This window comes from Sebastes fasciatus, chromosome 24, assembly GCF_043250625.1.
Source record: "Sebastes fasciatus isolate fSebFas1 chromosome 24, fSebFas1.pri, whole genome shotgun sequence".
NCBI classification, from domain to species: Eukaryota; Metazoa; Chordata; class Actinopteri; order Perciformes; family Sebastidae; genus Sebastes; species Sebastes fasciatus.
This window is the reverse complement of record NC_133818.1, coordinates 11,252,009-11,272,223: the sequence shown is the minus strand read 5'-3', so window position 1 is coordinate 11,272,223 and position 20,215 is coordinate 11,252,009. Positions and strand designations below refer to the sequence as shown.

The 20,215-nt window shown below is 43.4% G+C and overlaps 1 protein-coding gene across 28 annotated transcripts in view; it reads right to left on the bottom strand.

The window, feature by feature from the left end:
• Positions 1–1,857: 1,857 nt before the first annotated feature.
• Positions 1,858–20,215, bottom strand: part of LOC141763149 (mitogen-activated protein kinase kinase kinase kinase 4-like) — a 35,287-nt gene continuing 16,929 nt past the window's right edge. For 2 of the 28 annotated variants that reach the window (XM_074627523.1, XM_074627529.1), the window contains 29 exons: positions 19,898–20,023; positions 19,571–19,681; positions 19,353–19,443; positions 18,484–18,614; positions 18,341–18,395; positions 18,173–18,251; positions 17,163–17,338; positions 16,953–17,025; positions 16,648–16,858; positions 16,373–16,534; positions 15,879–15,965; positions 14,916–15,383; positions 13,565–13,717; positions 12,510–12,791; positions 11,915–12,015; positions 11,652–11,791; positions 11,375–11,469; positions 9,516–9,694; positions 9,246–9,375; positions 8,567–8,866; positions 7,154–7,271; positions 6,617–6,787; positions 6,329–6,472; positions 5,945–6,079; positions 5,423–5,523; positions 5,189–5,338; positions 4,943–5,102; positions 4,621–4,760; positions 1,858–4,467 (listed from right to left, as the gene is read on the bottom strand). In XM_074627523.1, coding sequence (XP_074483624.1) covers positions 4,384–4,467; positions 4,621–4,760; positions 4,943–5,102; positions 5,189–5,338; positions 5,423–5,523; positions 5,945–6,079; positions 6,329–6,472; positions 6,617–6,787; positions 7,154–7,271; positions 8,567–8,866; positions 9,246–9,375; positions 9,516–9,694; positions 11,375–11,469; positions 11,652–11,791; positions 11,915–12,015; positions 12,510–12,791; positions 13,565–13,717; positions 14,916–15,383; positions 15,879–15,965; positions 16,373–16,534; positions 16,648–16,858; positions 16,953–17,025; positions 17,163–17,338; positions 18,173–18,251; positions 18,341–18,395; positions 18,484–18,614; positions 19,353–19,443; positions 19,571–19,681; positions 19,898–20,023 — 4,353 coding nt within the window. In that variant the 3' untranslated portion in view covers positions 1,858–4,383. The remainder of the gene's footprint in view (positions 4,468–4,620; positions 4,761–4,942; positions 5,103–5,188; positions 5,339–5,422; positions 5,524–5,944; positions 6,080–6,328; positions 6,473–6,616; positions 6,788–7,153; positions 7,272–8,566; positions 8,867–9,245; positions 9,376–9,515; positions 9,695–11,374; positions 11,470–11,651; positions 11,792–11,914; positions 12,016–12,509; positions 12,792–13,564; positions 13,718–14,915; positions 15,384–15,878; positions 15,966–16,372; positions 16,535–16,647; positions 16,859–16,952; positions 17,026–17,162; positions 17,339–18,172; positions 18,252–18,340; positions 18,396–18,483; positions 18,615–19,352; positions 19,444–19,570; positions 19,682–19,897; positions 20,024–20,215) is intronic. The other 26 variants (XM_074627537.1, XM_074627543.1, XM_074627539.1 and 23 more) reach the window with 24 other exon arrangements.

Sequence of the window (20,215 nt, the reverse complement as noted above, 5' to 3'; positions counted from 1 at the left end):
CTGACCCAGGTCATCTCTCTAAGCACATACACACACCCATACAACACATACCCTGACCTCTGCCCCTTCACCACATTTATTTTTATTTTAATTAATTAATTAATTAATTTTACTTTATCTTATTCTAATTCCTTGGATTGTTTAAGTATGTGTCCTCCCTTTTTCTCTGAATTCAATTGAAATTATAGTTTAAGATGAAGTCTTTGTTTTTTTCTTTGTGTTTTCTCTCTCCCCCTCTTGTTTTAAGTTGTGGAATTTTGTGTAGAAACAAAGAGACAGCTGTAAAATGAAAATACAGTGGTAAGAATGTGATGATGATTGTATAAGTTGCTGAAACTGCAATAAAAACTAAGTAAAAAACACATTCACAAACAATAATAACATTCTCGGTACAAAAAAACTTAACAAACCTAATATTAATATAAAATAAGCCAGTATAGATACAGGAAAAACATATTATACACAAAAAAATAGATAAATAAGTTAAAAAGAATATACACAAGTACCACATTTTTTTAAAAATACAATTTATAACAATAAAATAAAATAAAATCTATTTTTATATGATTTGAGTCAAGTGATTGACGTGTTTTGTTATTTCAGAGTTCTTTTTGCCATAGGCTTATTTTATAAATAGTTTAATTTAAAATCAATACACGGGCTAGATACGACCTGGGATATCTTTGTACAGTGAACATCTTTGTGTCGCATATCTTTTTTACAGTGAATATCGTTGTCATATATCTTTTTTACAGTGAACATCGTTGTACAGTGAATATATATATATAATATATAATATAAGTATATTTTTTACAGTGGGGAGAGCGATATATGTACAAATATATATGACAAAGATATTCACTGTAAAAAAGATAGATGACAAAGATAATCACTGTACAAAGATATATATATATATATATATATATATTGCAGAATTAGATGTCTTAAAATATGTCCATCCAAGAGGAAACTATATAGTGAGTTATGGAGGCTAGCTTTACTAAACTGCCACCACGTTTGGAAGTGAGGTGGGATGGGCCGTGAGGTGCGCAACGGCGCCACCTTGTGGTTAAAATAAATAATGGAGAGTGCATTTAAATCCAGATTTAATGGGGGATGTGGGCAGAAGACTCACTGGAATATTTATTTGTTTATTATTTATTTAATTATACACACCTTCTAGCATTTACATTATTAGAATGTGGGGTTAATTGTATGTTTTACAAGTAATTTCTCCCCCTTTACACAATACTGAGGCATGTGTTAGAATAAATGAGTTATGGAATAGGTTAATTAATATGGTTGATACTAGGCAAACCAAACAAATACTGTATATATAAATAAATATATAAAATATAAATTTATAAATAGTATAAATGTGATATACAACAAAATGGGCCTTAACAGATGTCTCGTATTTCCATTTTATGCCACTTTATCCTCTACTCTTATTGTATTTTTTTACTCCACTACATTTATATGACCGCTGTAGTTAACTAGTTACAAATTATGATTTTACATGCAAAACACATTTAATTATTTAACCAGAAAGACCCTTGACATACATATCTTTCACATTTCAATTTACAACACTTGTAAATTGCATATAGCAGAATAAGAAAGGAGCCCAGAGGCATGAAGGGAGAATCTGACAATTTAAAACACTTATATTTGTCATGAAACACATTGTGAATGTGGCTTTTGCATGGCATGAGCTTATAAAATATGATACATTGTTATAGATTAAACAACCCAACAGTGTATGTATCAGTACCTTTACTTTTAATACTTTACATAGGTACTTTTACTGTAGAAGCATTTTTATCTTTTACTCTATTAAAAAGAAAGACTCGACACTGTAAATTACTTCTGATTTTATTCAATGGAAAAAAAGACCTTCAGGAAAATACAGTAATTCCCATAGTACACACAGAGAGGACATAAATTAGAGAGGCATGGCAGAGAGACGTCTGAAGGGGGGAACATGTCACCTGGCACCTGGGTGGTAGAAAACATTTGATCCACGCTGCCACACAGCCAGGGGCACACTGTGCACACTATGCAGGATGTAGAGGAAATCAGTGAAATCACACGTTTTGACTTGTGTAATTCGTATAACGTGAGCAAAAAAGATTATTCCTGTACACAAACGTCTAAATGATAGTACAAAAAGGGAATAATACAAAATACAAAAACAGGGAAAAAAACTGCCCTCAAAATAAACCATAAATATTCATATCGATGCACATTGGTTTAACAAAACAATTGCTTCTGTAAACATTTTCAACATAAGGTGTGTGCATTACAATTTAAAAACCACTGCAGTCGCATACTTATCTGAAGGGTTACATAATAAAAATTGCAGAAACAAGACTAAAAACTAAGTCAGAGTTAAAAATATGCCGCTTAGTTCACGCCGTCTGAAGTGGTTTTGTAACACTGCTATTAGAACGTGACTTTCTTTGCTTTTCACACATGATCCGGACAGTGAAAGCATGTCATTCCCGTGTTCTGCAGCTCTCAGCAGGTCCAACCTTGGACAGTGAAGGCACCACCTTTACTGAGAGCAGGGTCAAAGAGGGGTTTCGGTGAAGGGGGTGGGGGAGTGAAACCTTGCGAATTCCTAGAGTCCCGTTATATAGTTTTCTCATTCAGACATACACACAGATTCTACATTTTAACAGTGGAATGAGACTGTCTTAACATGAAGTGACAAACAAGTCTTGTTATTCGGGGGGTTTTTATGCAGGAAATTCAATTCAGGGATGGAATAATGATCCAGTTAAAGTATTTGTCTCTTCAATCCAGACTGGACCGAGTAAACAAACTGCCTGTCTGAAGCCCAAAACGGCAAAAAAAAGAGGTCCAATATTGAATCACATGGCTGGTTCAGACTCAAGTGTTCCTACAGTACATAAAAGTTCTTCACTTTTAACTTGTCGAAACCCTGCAGAGGATTTCGAGCAGTTTGGAGACCCCTCTATAAGGCAACTGTTTAGCTAAACATGAAGCTAAAGTCTCCTTCAATAAACAGCTGGATGATTGTAGATGTGAAATTCAAACGTCGTGCAGACGGAGGACAATCAGCTGATCCTGATTTCCTCCTCCTTTTTGTGGAGTGTGATGTTCCTCTAGATCTATGCACACTGCCTTCATTCCCTTTCCGTCACCTCCATGCTACCTTAATGGCCACCTGCTAATTCTGCATGTCTAATTCACAGTTTATCCTAGCCCTACTTATGACTGATGTTAAAGGGAAAATCCACCCCGAAAAAAAATAGGTAATGCGTCTCACATTTCTGGGTTCATTTGTGGTTTTGGTTGTTTTCATATTTCCAGTAGAAGCCGGTTTGACCAGAGAAGCAAATTGCTCGATGAATAGGGTGGATTTTTCCTTTAAAAACTCATCTATGGTTGTGTCCTGCATCCTTATGCTTTATTTATGTGCAGCAAGTCACATACAAAATATACAGTGTCTGAAAAAACTGGAGCTAATTTCGTCGAAGCAACATGCCGCGTCATAAACAGGGCTACTTCTGTCCGACATAACCTACAGTACGTGAGGCAATGTGGTAAAAGTCGAGATAGTGTCTGTAAAACCTGGGAGAGTCTGAAGCCTACAAGGTAGATGTAGTTAGTATGTACACGCTGATATCCAGTACCCTGTATTTAATGGATATATCAAGAAGGTCCCTTAAAAAATCTTCACTTTAAGGAAGAGAAGGCAAAAAGAGTGAAGATGCAGATTTACAAGTCAAGCGTTATTTATGTGGCTGTGAACTAGTGTTAAATGACGTGCTTGACGTGGAAATCTACCGTGGTGGGGGGATAATTTCACCTGAACAGGACTTGGACTAAACACAGCTACAAGCGGCTACACTCGAGGTGCGCCGCGTAAAAGTATTCGCCTTCTCCGATACAGTAACAGCCGCGTTTAGCCTCTTTATCGTCCCTTCAGTCGTTCACATGCTCAGTGTTTTCCTCCATTCACACACATACACGATGCAAAGTTTTACTATGACACATAAAGATCAACAGGCAACAGATCCCACGTCCTGCAGAGGAAGAGGAGGAGGGGATCGGCTCAAAGGTTGGGGTAGCGGGGGGGGTTTCTGTTGTCGTAATATAGTTTACACTCGCAAACAGAACGCACCTCCTCGCCCCCCCCGAACGCACACCCGCCCCCTAGCTTCTTTTGATGATTACAGTCTAATCCGTTGTTTGTTTGCCCCGAGCAGGCGAGAGGAAGCTGTTCCCTCCGTCGAGACGACTCGGGGCTGTTCTCTTCTTCATCGTCGTCGGTCATAGTCACAATCGTCATCTGTTGGTCACTGCTTAGGTATGGTCGTCGTTTTTTTTTTGGCTGGCGTGGTGGGATGTCGACTACCAGCTCATGAGGGAAGAGCGTCCCAGGGTCATGAAGTACACCTGGCTGGCACCTCCAGCGCGCACGGAGGCGAAGAAGACCTGGTAGACAGAGGACAAAAATGAATCATCCGTAAGCCAGATAGTAGTGTCTGTGTTGTTTGTTTGTTTCCCTGACAACAGAGCTGAATTAAGATAGTTGGAAAATAGAGAGAAACAGCAGGAAGGAAGCAAAGAAAAGAGTTATGGTCTCACCTTGTCATTCCTCTCACAAAGGAACTTGAGTCTCTGGGCTCTCTTGTGCATGAAGACGCCGTCCAGGTGGCCCGTCTCCACTGAGCGGATCTCTATGGCCTTCTCACCCCAGCCCATGATCTGGTTTGACCTAATGTAGGCTGCTCAGACACAGAGGGAGACACCAGAATCAATCAATCAATCAATCAATAGAGGATGACTAGAGGTGCACAGACTCATTAAACTAAATTTAAAGAGACACTACAGTTTCCCTAGCTGACAGAAAACAGTCAAACTGAGCTATTTGCTAGAATGAGTTGGACTGTCTTGTTTTTTTACTTACCCACTGAAGTTGGCATTTCTCCCCACTGCAGCACCACGTCCTTGGTGATGCGCCCGTAGGTGTTGACGTAGACGCCCTCGTCCTCGTAACACACCAGCAGCTCGATCCCGTCGGTGTTGGGCAATATGATGATGGCGTGGCACTGAATGCTGGTCTGGATCTGAGGGAGAAAAGGGAGGACGAGTTAAGAGAGTAAAGAGCATCTTAAACAAAGTAAAGTATGGTCAGACTGCGCTAGGGGCTTACATGTGTGGGCAGGTAGATGTCGTAGACGGCACCGGAGTCCACATCCACAGCATGGAAGCCTGAACAGGAGCCATAGATGATCTTTAACCTCTGACCTTCCTCCACCGTCAGGTCAACCAGCAGAGGCTTGTGCACCAAATCACCAAAAGACTAAAGCATGAAGAAATGAATTAGTCGGGTCAACTTAGACGTCTTCGGTGGGTGTAATTCTACTTGCAGAATAATCATGCTTACCTTAAAGGCCATGAATTTGTGGTAGGGTTTGGGCGCCCAGGCGTACACCTCCACAGCGTTCTTCAAGGCCAGCACCAAGAACTTAATCCTCTCATATTTCACTGCAATGAAAAGAGAGTCATTCGTAAGTGACAGTGTTGCTTATAGTAGGGCTTATTTACAAATCTTGGTCAAGTTTAACCCTTTTCTTTGTGCATATTATACATTTGAGGTTCAGGAATCTTTTTTTTTCCGTAATAATTTATTGGGAGTAACATCAGGTGTACAGAAACAAATGTAAATGATTGTCCCTCACCAATTGCCGATGCAAAAAGGATAAAGAACAAAAACTAAGTTAAGTTAAGTTAAATTAAATTAAATTAAATGAAAGAAAATTAAATGAAATAAAATTAAATAAAAGAAAATTAAAAAAAGAAAAAGAAAAAAAGACTTAAAAAAATTAAGTAAAATAAAATAAACAATGATAAATACAATACACACTGACAGTAATAATATGTCCAGGAATCTTTGATAGAAACGTACCGACTTTGTAGTGGACGCAACCCTCCAGGTCGCCCACGTTAACCCAACCCTGCTTCTTCTCCACCTCGGGGTCGTTGTGCAAAATCTTGTTTCTCAGCCACGACAGGTAATACACTCGCAGCTTGTTCTTTTTACCTGCAGGAGGTGGCGGTGAGAAAGAAATATGGTTTTCACAGCCATGTAGTCCCAAATGATACACTTTAGACAGCATATAAACTTAAAGAGACAATGCAATGACAACAACACGTTTTCTGAGATGAGTGAGACTGTGGCATTAAGTTTCTCCAAAGATGCATTTTAAGAAGTGACAGCAAGAGTCCAACGAGTAAAACCACAAAAAACAACATCTGTGTTCAGTAGCCAAAGGCTGCACATGCACTGTACCTGATATGGTGACCAGGACGTTGAGTCCCTCCAGGACGTCCATCTGCTGGATGCGTCTCCTGTTGATCAGGGGGTAGACCTTCCCCTGACCGCTTCGGTCCAGCAGCATCAGACCGCTCTCTGTTCCCACCAGCAGGTTCACTCCTGGAACAATCACAAACAGAAATGAAACACCCACAGTTATTAGAGCTTTGATGGATACTAGAGTAGAATAATTAGGTTTAACAAGCAACCGCCCTAGTAAGGTGTTTCTGAGCAAGTCCATGATTCCCCCACAGTGTGACTTACCCCAGAGTGCAGCGCACAGGATCTCAGAGTTGAACCTCTTCTTGTACTTGCGAATCTCTGGCGTGTCGCTGGGCGGGCGAGTGTTAACAGGGTTGACGTTGACCACTGAGCCTTTACGGGACGGGTCGGCCCTCAGCGGGTCTGCGAGCCTTCCGTCTGGCCCAAATGCTGCTGGAGGGGGCACATAGAGGTATTTATATTATTAATGAACAACCTGGTGTCTGGTTTGAACACATGGTGGTTATCTGTGTGTGTTTATCTCTTCAGTTTATTAACGCTACTCTTGTACTTGTTACAGTAAAGAGTATATACTGACAATATTCCCTTGCATAGCACTGTATTGTTCGGTGTAGAACCTGACTCATCACTTCAGCTCAGATGTTTCAACACAATTTCTTTATCAGTGTTGGAAAAAATGTTGTGGGAGAAGCCATTGCTCGTAAAAAAAACCCTCAAGGGGAACTGAAGCGGACTACGTTCAACAGTTTTTAATTACTGAGCCAATAAACACGTTGGCTCAGATATCTGTCGACCTACCCATGTTGTTGAGGGAGCTGCCGCTGGATGGAGAGATCTGGAGAAGACGAGGGTCGATGAAGGGAGTGAAGGAGGAGGAAGACTTGTGTTTGGACATGGAGTTGCTTTCTGACTGGGACTGAAGGAGATTTAAAAAGACATTTAGAGAACTTGTACTTCACCTGCATAGAAAGCAATTCATGTTTGTAGAGAAAACTGGATTTCATTATTACAACATAACTGTAACACAGACAGGAAACAGAGATTAGGCCGTTGGACATAAATGATTGTTACACTGATTTGTAATTTATAAAACTGTTGATTTAAACTACAATAGCAACAGGCCCCCTCAGTTTAGAGCACATGAGTTACAGTTCTACCTCCGGGGGCTCATAAAACAGCTCAACTGTGTTCAATCAAACTACATTTTTACGACACAAACAACTGGGAATACATAGTTGGCACCGCAAATTCAAGTCGATGTCAAATCAAATGGAAAAAAGATGACGTGCAGTTGTGTTAGTTTGTTTTGAAGCCAACGAGGACAGAAACGTTAGAGAGGGAAAACAACATGTGCGACAAGAAGAAACGTGTTGATGGGAAATGAGAAACGGTCGACACGCTGGCTGCTGTGAAGTGTTAGAGGAAAAAAGCTGCTGCTAATAAAGCACACCACCACCAGAGAGGCGTGTTGAATGCAACGCATGTGTCACACCACAAAAGGAGGCGGTAATCTATGATAATAAACATTAAAAATAAATGTGATTTCTTCTCTGTGAGAAGTGTGTGCCTATTTAAAAACTGAAATAAATTTCACCCCACCATCACACCAGGCATGCCATCACCCAACACTACTCGAAATGGTTATAACGCAATGCACTGTTAAGAGATGCTTGTTCACCCCAAGAAGCTCCAGCTTAGTTCGGACCATGCTCTACCACCAGGAGGCACCAGTGTTAGCAGCGACACAGTGCAATGCAGTGAATCGGAGGAGGGAAGGAGGTTGCAGATCAGAGGCGTCAGCCAAGCCAGAAGGGGGCAGAGGAGAGCCAGAGCGAAGGAAGGAGGACACAGAGGGGGCAGAGAGGCTCCGACCAACAACCAAGGACTGGACGGCGGGTGTTTTACAGGCTTGGAGATGCAGGTGTGTTTCCTACAGGGGTGAATATTACCCAAATCTGCTCAATATAATTAGAAAAAATAGCATTTGCAACTAATTTATTTGACCTAGCTTCATGTCCAGGGAGAGGATGGCCATATACAAACTTACACTACTTCTCTGTGGTAGTGTTGAAGCAGTAAATCCTCTATCATTTTGGACACAAACTAGATAAAACAAACTGCCAAATTTGCTGTACTGCATGTCTAAGCCTGCACCACTCTGCAACTGTCCGTTCCTCAGCTGTTAGTCTCGCTGATGTGAGGGTGACATACCTCTATGGCAGTGAGATCGTCCAGGGGGTTCTGTGGGGACATGGCAGGACTGGCATAGCTAGATGATGAGGGGAAGGAGGGAGAGGAGGTGGAGGAGGAGGAAGGGATGGTTGTGGAGGAGGAAGGGGAATGATGGCTCTGCTGGATAAGGTCTGGCAGGTGGTGTATGCGGCCGGCAAAGCCGTTTTTCTCCGCCATGCCGTGGCCGGGGGGTTGGGGCTGGCCGTGGACGTGACCAGGGCCAGCCGAGGGAGAGGAGGAGGAGGAGAGATTGACCAACCGCTTTATGTCAGCGGTGCTCTGGAAGCAAGAACAGGCACACTTGGGGTTCGAGCAAGCAGGTGGAGAGAAGGAGATGTACGTTTGGCTGCTAGTCTGCTGCTTCGTATCACTTTTAATTCACCGCTGCTGTGCATTTCACGTTAAATGCAATCTATAACAATCTGAGGTATTAGATTACCTATCTGTAAATGTGAAGCAGCAAGTCTATAATGACTAAAAACATAAAAAAGGCATGGTATACACAGAAGAAATGGTGGAGAATGAGTGGATAAACAACACGGACACTGGACAAAGAAAAAGGGAAATGACATTTCTATCAACTAAATACAAGCAGCATGGGCCTTTAACTCAAGAACTACCTTCATGTTAAACTAGGAAGCATGCAGTCTCCTCTTACCTGTCTGATGACCAGCGTGCCGTCCTTGCAGGGCGTATTGGCTTGGTCGCTCTCTGAGTCTTCAACTAGCATGGTCTTAGCCGACTCCGTCTCCCCGTTGCTCAGCCTCCTGCGGAAGCCATGGGAAAATCTGACGTCCGTAACCAGACCAGCGTTAACAGCCATGCATAGAAGCCATGCAACACTTGAGAAGAGACTGAATAATTTCTTGCGAAAAAAGCAACAGACAGTAAAGACTGACACTGACAACATCATCACAGCTCTACCTACCCAGCCCTGGAGTCCTCGGCTCCTGAGGTGGACTCCTCTCCCGCCTCCTGGTCCACCTCCTCATCGTCTTCCTCGTCGGTTGTGCCCGAGTCCTCGCTTGAGGAGGAGTAGTCGGTGACCTTGTGGGGAGGCCTCACGTCGTCTACCGCACGGAGCTCCTTGGCCAGAGCAGTCAGATCCTAAGAGGGACAGTAAGGAAGTCTTAGGAAAGACTCAAGTTGGGCATTTTGGAAAAACTCAGGTTGTCTAGAATGAAGCCTCATCAGTTTCTAAATTTGTGCACCGACCAAACAGCTTGGTGCCACGCTAATTCACATTTTAATTCTAAAAGAAATGAACTCATCTTGAGTAAAACTCTGTATAACAGGCTGTCGCTTTCTAGACAATCTGAAATCTTGAGTTTTATGACTCCTAGATTAGTGTTGTACCCTCTAGAGTCAATGTCTTGTAACCATGTTGCCCTCAGCTTGTTCCTTGCACTCTTATTAATGGCGTCTTGTAAGGTCAGTGACGAGCAACAAAGGGAGGAGGGACACTTCCCCAGACATGCTCAACAAAGCAAATGTGCCACAATTTATCCAACAACAAAGCCAGGTGAGATTAGGAGCGGTTCTGGCAAGAACAAGGAAACAAGAGGAGTGTGTTTGCATTCAAATGTGGTATTCGCATTCAAATCCAGGCTGAGGGAGCTGCTGCAGAGGGTTAACTCTTCTAGTGCCATGTGTCTATGGAGTCAGAGTGCATTAATAGAGAATTAATCTGTAAAAGAATAAGAAAATGAATGTGGAAATATAAAGAATAAAAGAATATATAAGTAAATCAAAAATAATTAAAAGAATAAATACATATGGACATATAAAGACAAATAACAAAATATAAAATAATTATTATAAGCCTTTTCATTTATTTTCATATTTATTTTTTCATTTACTTCTGTATATATTTATTTATGTAGTTTAAAAATATAAATACGTATTTATATTTTCATATAAATTACTCTATTAATTACTAATTAACTGCATATTTTTTAAATAAAAGCATTGGTTCATGGTTCAAAAATAAAAGGGATGAAAATAAATACATGACATTATAGATTTTTTAAAAATCAATTAAAAACAAATCAAAGACATAAAAAAATCAATAATGTAAATGCAAAAATTAAATATATATTCTTTCTAAAAATACATACATGAATGAACAGATAAATGTGAAAGTAAATGAAAATGCTTATAAGTCTTCTTTTACATTTTGTTATTTACTCATTTATTCTTTTATTTATTTCTCTTTATAGTCCCTTTTTTATTTACTTATATATTCTTTTATTTATTCCTCATCTTTCCATATTTATTTATTTACTTATATATTTCTTTTATTTATTCCTCATCTTTCCATATTTATTTACTTATTCTTTTACAGATTTATTCTTTATTATGGCACTCCTATGACTCCATATGTGTTGACGACAAGCAATAAAGTGGGAAAGAACTGTGCAGGCACGAGGAAAGACGCCAGCAGAAGGCAATCACATCACAGGCAGAAAGGACAGGAACCGGTGACAGAGGTAGGAATTACTGTATTAATCCTCACAAAGGAGAAACAGCTCTTTTATCACAAACCGTTATCATATAATGCAATGAGTGGGGCAATGGTGCAAGCATAGCATAGGTGTGATCTCATTTAATAGGCTTACCGCATCACCCTAAGAGGTTCCCCAACAACCACGAACCATTGGATTCATGAGAAGTTGCACCAGGTGGTGGAATAATTAGAGTAGTAGAAAATAGAGAAAAACACAAAACAGTTTTCACCTATTCAGCATCAAACAAGTTCAACCAGCACTTTAGGAACAGTGGACTTACAGCTGGTCGAGTGGGCCTGGCGACGTTCTTTTCATCTTGTTTTTTGGGAACATTTTCAGGCCGCTGGAGAGGCGATCCTTCAGATTTGGAGGAAGCTTTGAGGGAACAAAAGGAGGCAGAGTTAGTGAGGGGAAACAGATCTGGCTCTCAGACGATCTGAATAAAAACAGCAGAAAACCTACTGGAGCAGATAGCACAGTAATGCGCGATGGTGTTATTATAGTAGTAATGTTAATATGATAATAAGCAGTTAGTGAAATGTAGCGGAGTACAGTACCAGGGGACTCACAGCGTGGCCTGAAGCGGTCACCAGGACTGGCCTGGGAGCTGGAGTTGGAGGAGCCGGAGGAGCTGCCGCTGCCTGGCCGAGGCTGCAGCTTCTCCACTCGGTCCCACAGCGGCCGCTGCTCCACATTACTGTCACAGAGAACAACGCCACATCAACAAATGCTCCTATAATACTCTATTCCAACTTTAAACTGTTTAAATGTGTGCAACTGCCTCACAAGGATCTTCCAGATCTGAGGTTTCTTAACTTACCCGGCAGCATTTCTCTGTCCGACCTGGATGCCGGGCTGTGACGGCAGAGGGGACTCTCTGCGCGAAAGTACCGGAGACCTGGATGTTGTCCTCACTGGTACCTGGAGGAAACAGATTCAAAAGTCCTCAAATAGTGGCAGGTAAGAAAACAGATGTGTACTTCATTTTCTTTTCTTTATCTTTGACGTGATGTATCAAAAGTGAAATACAGTACAAAAGCATCCCGTAACCCACAACAAGTGAGCACTCAGAGAAAGCTGTACAGAACCTCTCCAGCACCAGCACCCCCACTACACACTGAGAACTAATTTAGGTTGTGTTGTTTATTGATATGTTAAATCACTACTGCGTTTTGAATGTGCAAAGTCACTTGTAGGCCTAGAAATGCAACGATTCCCAGTTTAATTTGAACACAACTTATAGTAGTTGTATGGTGATGTTCAAGAACTGAGACTGAACACATCAAGGCAAACACAAACAGACAGCATGATAAGTGAAGTGATTGGCATGAGAAGAAGTGAATGAGGGAGGGGGGGAGTCAGGGGAAGGAAAGGGATGGGGGGGGAGGGGGAGGGGGCCCTCAACGACTCCTTACCTTGGGCGGTACTTCCTCGCTGCCGACCTGGTGTTCGGCCCTAGTGTGGGCCTGAGGGTGGTGGAGGGGAGGTTGGGGCTGGGGGTCAGTGCGTGCGGGTGATGGGTGGTGGTGATGGTGGGGGTCCTGGGAGCGCAGGTGGAGTTGTGCAAAGCTAGAGGGCACGCCGCCGGGCTCGCTGAAGGACTGCGAGCGAGAGACCACGGGCGGAAGAGGAGGAGGAGGAGGAGAGGGGGCGGCGCTGTTGCTGCTTTTTAGAGCAGCCAGGTGGGACCACTGGACCTTTTAGGGAGTGAGGGAGGTGGGGAGGACAGGAGGAGGAAGAGAAGGAGGAGGAGGAGGAGGACAAGAGGAGGAGGAGGAGGACAAGAGGAGGAGGAGGTGAAACAAGCAGACAACACAGTGAGACATGAGGGAAGATGTGTGTGGTTTTTCACATACATGTGCTTAGATATATACACACATGCATACAGCAGACAACACAACATGATGATGTGATTCATTGTCTGGGCTTTAGATTGACGCAAAGGCTTAAAGGCACAGTTCAGCATTTTGGGAAATATGCTTATTTAGTTTGAGAAGATAGTTATCACTCTCATGTCCATAAATATGAAGCTAAAAGCACAACTTGTTTGTTTTTTTGAATGGGTTAAACAAGCTTTAGAGGTGCTGGTAGGTAGATTTTGTTACCTTCGGACAGAGCCAGGCTAGCTGTCTCCTACCATTTTCAGTCTTTATGCTAAGCTAAGCTAACCGGCTGCTGGTGGTAGCTTAATATTTTACGTATAGATATGAGAATGGTAGCAAATAAGCATATTTCCTATGAACTATTCCTTTAAACTGTTGTAAACTGTTTCGTTGCAGATTACTTTCTACGCCTCCAACTGTCTCCGCACAGCAGGAAGATATATAAAACTTCACTGCCCTTCTGAACCAAAACTGACCCCGCTGTTTGACAACACCGTGAGAGTACACGAACCCAGCAGTGAGGGGAGGAAGAGAGCGACAGGAGGAAGAGGGAAAGGCAAGGGAGGAAGAGGAGGAGGAGGAGTTACCTGAGGCTCCATGGGCCGGTGCATGGCGGCGGCCTCGGAGGAGGAGCCGCCATTGGAGAACGGTTCAGAGGAGCGGGGAGGCAGAGGGGGCTGCTTGGGAGGAGGGGCGATCTGAGGGGAGCCCTGAATGTTCTTACGGTAGCGCTCGTCGGCCTGGGATGAGGGAATGGTACAGGACAAAGATGGAATGAGGGTCAGGGGAAATATTCCAATGATTGACATAAAATAAATGAAAATCAAGTAGAAGGGAACCACTTCCAACGTTTAAAATAAGCCGGAAATTTCCTTTCTGATTAAAAATGGTTCCCATCTCCTTGTTTTTCTGATATTACTGTCCCTTAGAAATACTCAGAAACCTTCACATCAACATCTGGTGACATGCTTGAAGCCCATTCGAGGCAGCCGTACAGACACAGGTACATGTGCACAAACGGAGGTGCAGACAAACAAATACATCCTCGAAACGACATTTGTACGATAAACGGTGGGAAAGATCGTTGTTAATGACACGGAAACAGCTCTGCTGATGACGGGGGACACTGCGTGGGTGTCCTGCATGTTAGTCTGGGCCTCAGCCATCCACATGCAACGGCCCGATCCGCACACATCGAGAGAAAAAACAGCCACATTGAAGAGTTTCACAAGTCGACCATCCAAGATCAAGAGAAATTCCTAACACCACTGTATTGTTCCTCTAAGAGAAAAGGATGATTTGGACTCCAAGTGACAGTAGATGAAAGCGGAAAATTATGGGAACCAAAAAAATAAAAGCCTAAAAGATGCTTGTGTAAGCAAGGAATGACTCATCTTTATTTCTATGGAGAAAAACTAATTATCTGAAAATGGAGCCTAAAAGATGTTAATGGAAGTAAATCGGGAATTATTTCTCTTTCTCTTGCTCAGCCTGCTTCAAGTGAAAATTAAGACGAAAGTATTTCAGACATCCTGACGGTTTTAGTAGTCAAGGAGACTAGCAACACTGCGAGTGAGAGCGAGTGCCAAGAGAGACTGGAGGGGAACAGCTCTGTTTTATTCAGGACATTAAAAGGCTGGTTGCTGGTGGCTGCGAGCCCGTGGCCTTCTATTCTCCACCGTACCCCCTACTTGTTTCATTCAAAGGGTCTGGCTGAGAGGGCCTGCGTTGTAACAAATTAGTTATTGCTTTGGATTACCGCCACAGCATCCAGAACAGAAAGTGTCAAATTAAATGTAACTATCTAGGCTCAAGAAAATGATTATTTGCTGCTCGCACCACCTCTAGTATCGTGGTCACTGAGGCTGTGTGAAGACAAGCAAGAAGAAGCTGGAAAGAGCAGGCAGCGGGGTCGGCAGAGCCAAGTAGGAGGTTCACCTCTCTGATAGGCTGAGGAGGATGACTGACGGGCTCTGCAGGCCTATCGGGCGCCGAGCTTTCTGCCTGGGGAGGTTCAGAGTCAGGGGGGGTTTCAGTCTGAGGGGGGCTGGGGGAGTCTGAGAGCTGGCTGGGACAGGGCTCATCAGAGTCAGTCTTCTCTGGCTCTGCAGCCTGGGATTTAGGGCTGTCTGAGGGGATTGTCTCAAGGGCTCTGGAGGAATCACATGAGCCTCTCGCTGCAGAAGCAGCACAGTCAAGGACCTGAGCTTTGGGGGTTGTGGCGAGGACTCTGTCAGGGGGCAGGGTGGAGCTCTGTAGAGGTTTGCTATGGTCTGAAGGGAGCTTGGTCTTGTCGCCGGGCGGCTGTTTGTGCTGGAGCGACAGCAGGTAGGCCTGCTCCTGCTGCAGGCGCTTATGGAGTCGCTCGGCCTTGCGCTGCTCCTCGAGCTCCCGCCACTTGAACTCCTATTTTGCAGAGTGTGGGGTTGATTCAAGGTGGTGAGAAGAGACGGGAGAGCTGGCAGCCGAACTCAGTAAAAATCAGTGCCATCTTTTAAATCCTTTCCTTAAATCACAAGTCAGTCTTTGGCAGCATTTGTTACTGCATTTGCCTGTTTTACACCCCAGTAAAACACACTGTTTTAATCCTTATTACAAGGAGAATACATGGTGCAGACTGAATGAAACTAATGAATCTAATTAAATATAAAAATGCAGAAGAAGAGTTTAAAGTTCCAATCATTTGGCAAATTATTGATTTGGCTCACTTTTCTTTTTTGTGTAAATGATTCAACAATTTGATGATCTGGAGATGCCAATAACAACACATCTGAAATCAGTCTTTAAGAGGAGAGAAAATCAGGCATGAATTCCAGTGATTAACTGAACTTGGATGCACAAGTTACTGTAAAAGACTTGTTTTAACATGACTATAACGGACAGCAAGTGTGTGTGACTGACCAGCAACATGGCCTGTTCACGGAGCAGCTGCTCCTGCAGCATCTCCAGGTGCCTCTGCTCCTCCTCCAGCTGACGTCTGATGTACTCCTGTCATTTCAGAGCAAAGCAAAGCAGCCAGTGCAGTTAGTGGGCGTCCAAAGAGTGGAAATATGTTGCCTGCATATTTATTTTTTACCTGTGCCATTTGAAAATCTCACAGGAGTAATTTAGGCCAGGAGTCAATATCTAATTTGTTTTATTCTCACAGGCAATGTTGCTGAATCAGCTCCCCGACTGCACAAGGATCTACCGAGTTTGTTTTTGTTGCACAGATTTAGGTTCAGCATTTTGAAGCTCAGTGACAAGCATCCTCTCTTTTGCCTCGACTAGCTAATTCCACCTTCTGGTGTGAACGACACACCTCCAGTTTAATCTCAAAATTAGTGTGCCAGCGCTAGCGAGACTTACATACATACACTGAGGACATTCTAAGTAAAAAATAATTTAAAGCTGACCTGTTCACGATCGTTCCTTCTCTTCTCGTCATCGGCCCGCCGGCGTTCCTCCTCTTCTTTACGTCTACGATCCATCTCTTCAACACGCCTCTTGTCCTCTTGCTCGCGGCGGCGCTGCTCGCGCTCCTGTTGCCTCCTCATCTCCCGCTCACGTCGCTGTTGCTGCGGGGGCAGAAGACAAAGAGATGTCAACATTTCTCAACAAAAACACGATTGTTCGGCAGTCAGATCAGTTTCAGCTCGAGAGCTCCATGACAGAAATAAAATCATCCTACCTCCTCCAGCCGCCTCCTCTGCTCCTTCTGCTGCTCAATGCGTTTCTGCCTCTCGGCCAGTAGTTGGCGCTTGTACTCCTCCTGCTCCCGGAGCTGCTGCTCCTGGAGGAGCTGCTGGCGGCGGAGCGCCTCAGATCGCTCCTTGTTCTCCTGCTGCAGGCGGATGAAGTCACGGCGCAGCGTTGACTCACCTGGCACATTGACAATGGAGCTGAACGATGGGAGGAATCGGGACATAACGGTTAGATCAGAGAGATTGTAATGCCTTCCATTAAGTAGGTGTTTTAAAGAAGCGATGAGCATACCTGGGCTCTCCCTCCTGCTCTGGGGGATCCTCCTCCTCCTCCTCACTGCCACTGTACTCATACTCTGTCTCATCTGAACAAGAAAATATTAACAAGTTAGAATAGATTATCTATTACACAATCACATTGCCACATTTCTGTGACAATAAATCAGTGAAAGAGAAGCAAAGCAAACAGTTGGCAAGTGAAGACAAAGAGAACCAGACGCACCCTTCTCTCCCCTCTTCTTCTTGGTACGATCGATGTGGTCTTTGAGCTGAATGCGGACCTGCCTCTCGTTGGGCTGGTCTCGGATGAAGGGGTGCTTCAGCAGCTGCTCTGTCGGGGGGCGCTGCGTGTAGTTCTTCACCAGACAGCCCTCGATGAAACTGAAAAACTTTTTGGACCTGTGGGGAGTGCGGAGGAAGAGTCAATGCATGACAGAGAGGGTGACATATAAAAAGAGACAGCGGGTGCCAGAGAAACATTTCAACCATGAAAGCATAGAGCAAGTCCAAGGATCCTAAGTAAAACGGACGTTTCTGCAAACAAGCTCTGATTACAAATTACCCATCAGTCCTAGCAACACTCCCTTCATGTCTTGGAAACACAACAGCCTCTGGTTTCTCTGTGTAAATTGAGGTTAATACATGTGGACAGGCAGCATTGAACCTTTCACCACATATATACCATGAAATCTCTGAAATATGGGGCGCAGTACAATGGAATTATCATCAGCATTGCACCTGCTGTCATTAAGAGGTCGGTCTAATTAAGTTTAATTAAAACAATTATAAATCCTACGATTTAACAGCAAAACAATCTATTATTTAACGCAAGATAGGATCCATAATAATATAGAAGCCCAGCCCATACTTCAACTTCTCTTTAAAAATAAACTAATTTATCTCAGCTCTAGTGCCAGCTAAAAAAAAAAAGTGTTTTTTCTGCAGTGCGTCCAGAGCAGCGCTGCAGTGCGTGCCAGCAGAGGCTGAGCCTGCCAGAGCAGGTGTACCACAGATGTTCGACTCGGCAGCAAAGCACAGAGGAAAAGACCATTCAAGCCTCTGTAGCTGCCTGGTCTGAGTTCAGAGATAAAATGCACGAGAGCACACACAAAGAGGCCAAGAAGGAAAACCATACATCAAATTTCCTATAAAAACCTTCTATGCCAGGATTTATTAGGGTGCAAATAGGATTAGAAATGCACAAAGAACACATCCTCTCTGTGTGGTACTCACCATTTCTTAGACTTGAGTCTGGGAGGAGGGTTTCTTGGAATGAGGAAGAGCGCACGCATTGGGTGCATGTCACAAAGTGCTGGAAGAAGACGCACACGTACAGAGAATCAATAAGCATTCAAGAGACTGAACACAAAAACACCAATATTAAGAAAAACTGGTACTCACGTGGTGCTCCTTCAGCCATTTCAATAGCTGTGATACCGCAAGACCAGAGATCACTCTGCGAGGAAAGACGACACACGTTAACCAAAAACAGCAGCGAGCACACAGACAAATCAAGGTGTTCAGTTTTGTGTGGAGGCTCTTACTCTGTAATCGTACGTAGCGTCTGGGTTCTCGTCACAAGCGATGACCTCGGGGGCCATCCAATAAGGGGTCCCGATGAAGGTGTTTCTCCTCCCCACTGTCCGATCCAGCTGAGCACTCACGCCAAAGTCAACTAGAGAGAGTAATCAGAGTGACCACATTACGTCAGTTTCATAATAATATTCCAGATATCTGTATTACGTGTGAACAGTTTAAAGTTTAAACTTTTTGGTGCAAGATCTCAAGAATAATACACAAACTGCTAAATGTAAAGCTACCCCTTGATCCTAAAATCTGTATTTTATGGCTATATCCTGCCACCCTAGTCATACCAAGGAATAAACAAATGATTATGAATATGTGTTTACTTCAAGCAAAGCATTTAATCGCCTTATCATGGAAGAATGTTCAGAGTCCACAGGCGGGCCAGTGGTTTAGGGAAATGAGTAATTGTTGTGCTATGAAGAAGATAACATATTCTGAAAAGGAAAAGTTACACCTTTGATAGGGTTTGGGGACCTTTTACCCAACTTTTTGGGAATGTTAATGTGTCGGATATGCTACGAAGTGATGACGATGGGAATCCTTGAGCGATCTGGACTACACATGATCACTGGTTTGCTCTTTGCTCTCCGCCAGATACGGCACAGATGTCCGTTTGTTAATGTAATGTTAATAAATAAATAATTGAATGAATAAGCAGCTAGTCATTTTGCCGGTGATCATCTGTGGGCCGCTTCAAAGTACCTCTAAAACTGTTGTGACTATGTACACTTTATAGGAAGATGCTGCTCCTGCAATAAATAAATCAGAGTGACGACAGTCAACAGGGTGCTGTACACCTCAGACACTGATCTGTGTTGCCGCTCACCTAGTTTGACTTCGGCGTTCTCAGTCAACAGGACGTTCTGGCCCTTGATGTCACGGTGGATGACGTGGTGGGCATGTAGGTGGGCCAGACCCTGAGGAGGAGAGAGAGACACAGAGCATGAGCGAGAGGAGAGGAGAGGAGAGGAGAGGAGAGGAGAGGAGAGGAGAGGAGAGGAGAGGAGAGGAGAGGAGAGGAGAGGAGAGAGGAGAGGAGCTCACCCTAAGGATCTCTCTGGAGATGTAGGCGATCCAGTCTTCCTTCAGCTGGTTCCCCTTGGTGTTCTTCACCAGGTCTGTGATCGAACCAGCTCCACAAAACTCCATCACCAACTGAAAAACAGGTACAAATCGTCAAGATAAGTCCGTGATATCTCACCAAACAATAATAACTTTAATACATGACCCAAATAGAAATGTAAATACTAGAGAGTTGGGGATCACAGAGCTTAAGATGCCTTAAGTTAGTGGAGGAAATAATCATGGCAGTCACATATTTCCCATACTTCTTCCTCAACCTTAATACCTTGAAGGGATTTGAGGACTTACCCATAGCTGGTCGTCGTGTCCCGGGGGGCTCTTCTTAATGAAAGCACCGTAGTAGGTGGCTATGTTTCGGTGGTGGGAGTACTTCTTCAGCATATTGATCTCCAGTTTAATTTCCTCCTCTTCATCCTGGACACACAAACACACACACACACACACACGTTATAGAGGTATAAACAGGGTGTTTGTCCTTCCCCAGGCAAATCTTTGATGAAATACAATAATCACTGTGTGGCATCGGCCTTTATTAATCATCATTTGGTCTTGAGTGACATTTCGTTTCCAAATCAATTCACTTCCATACTTGGGGTCAGAGTAAGT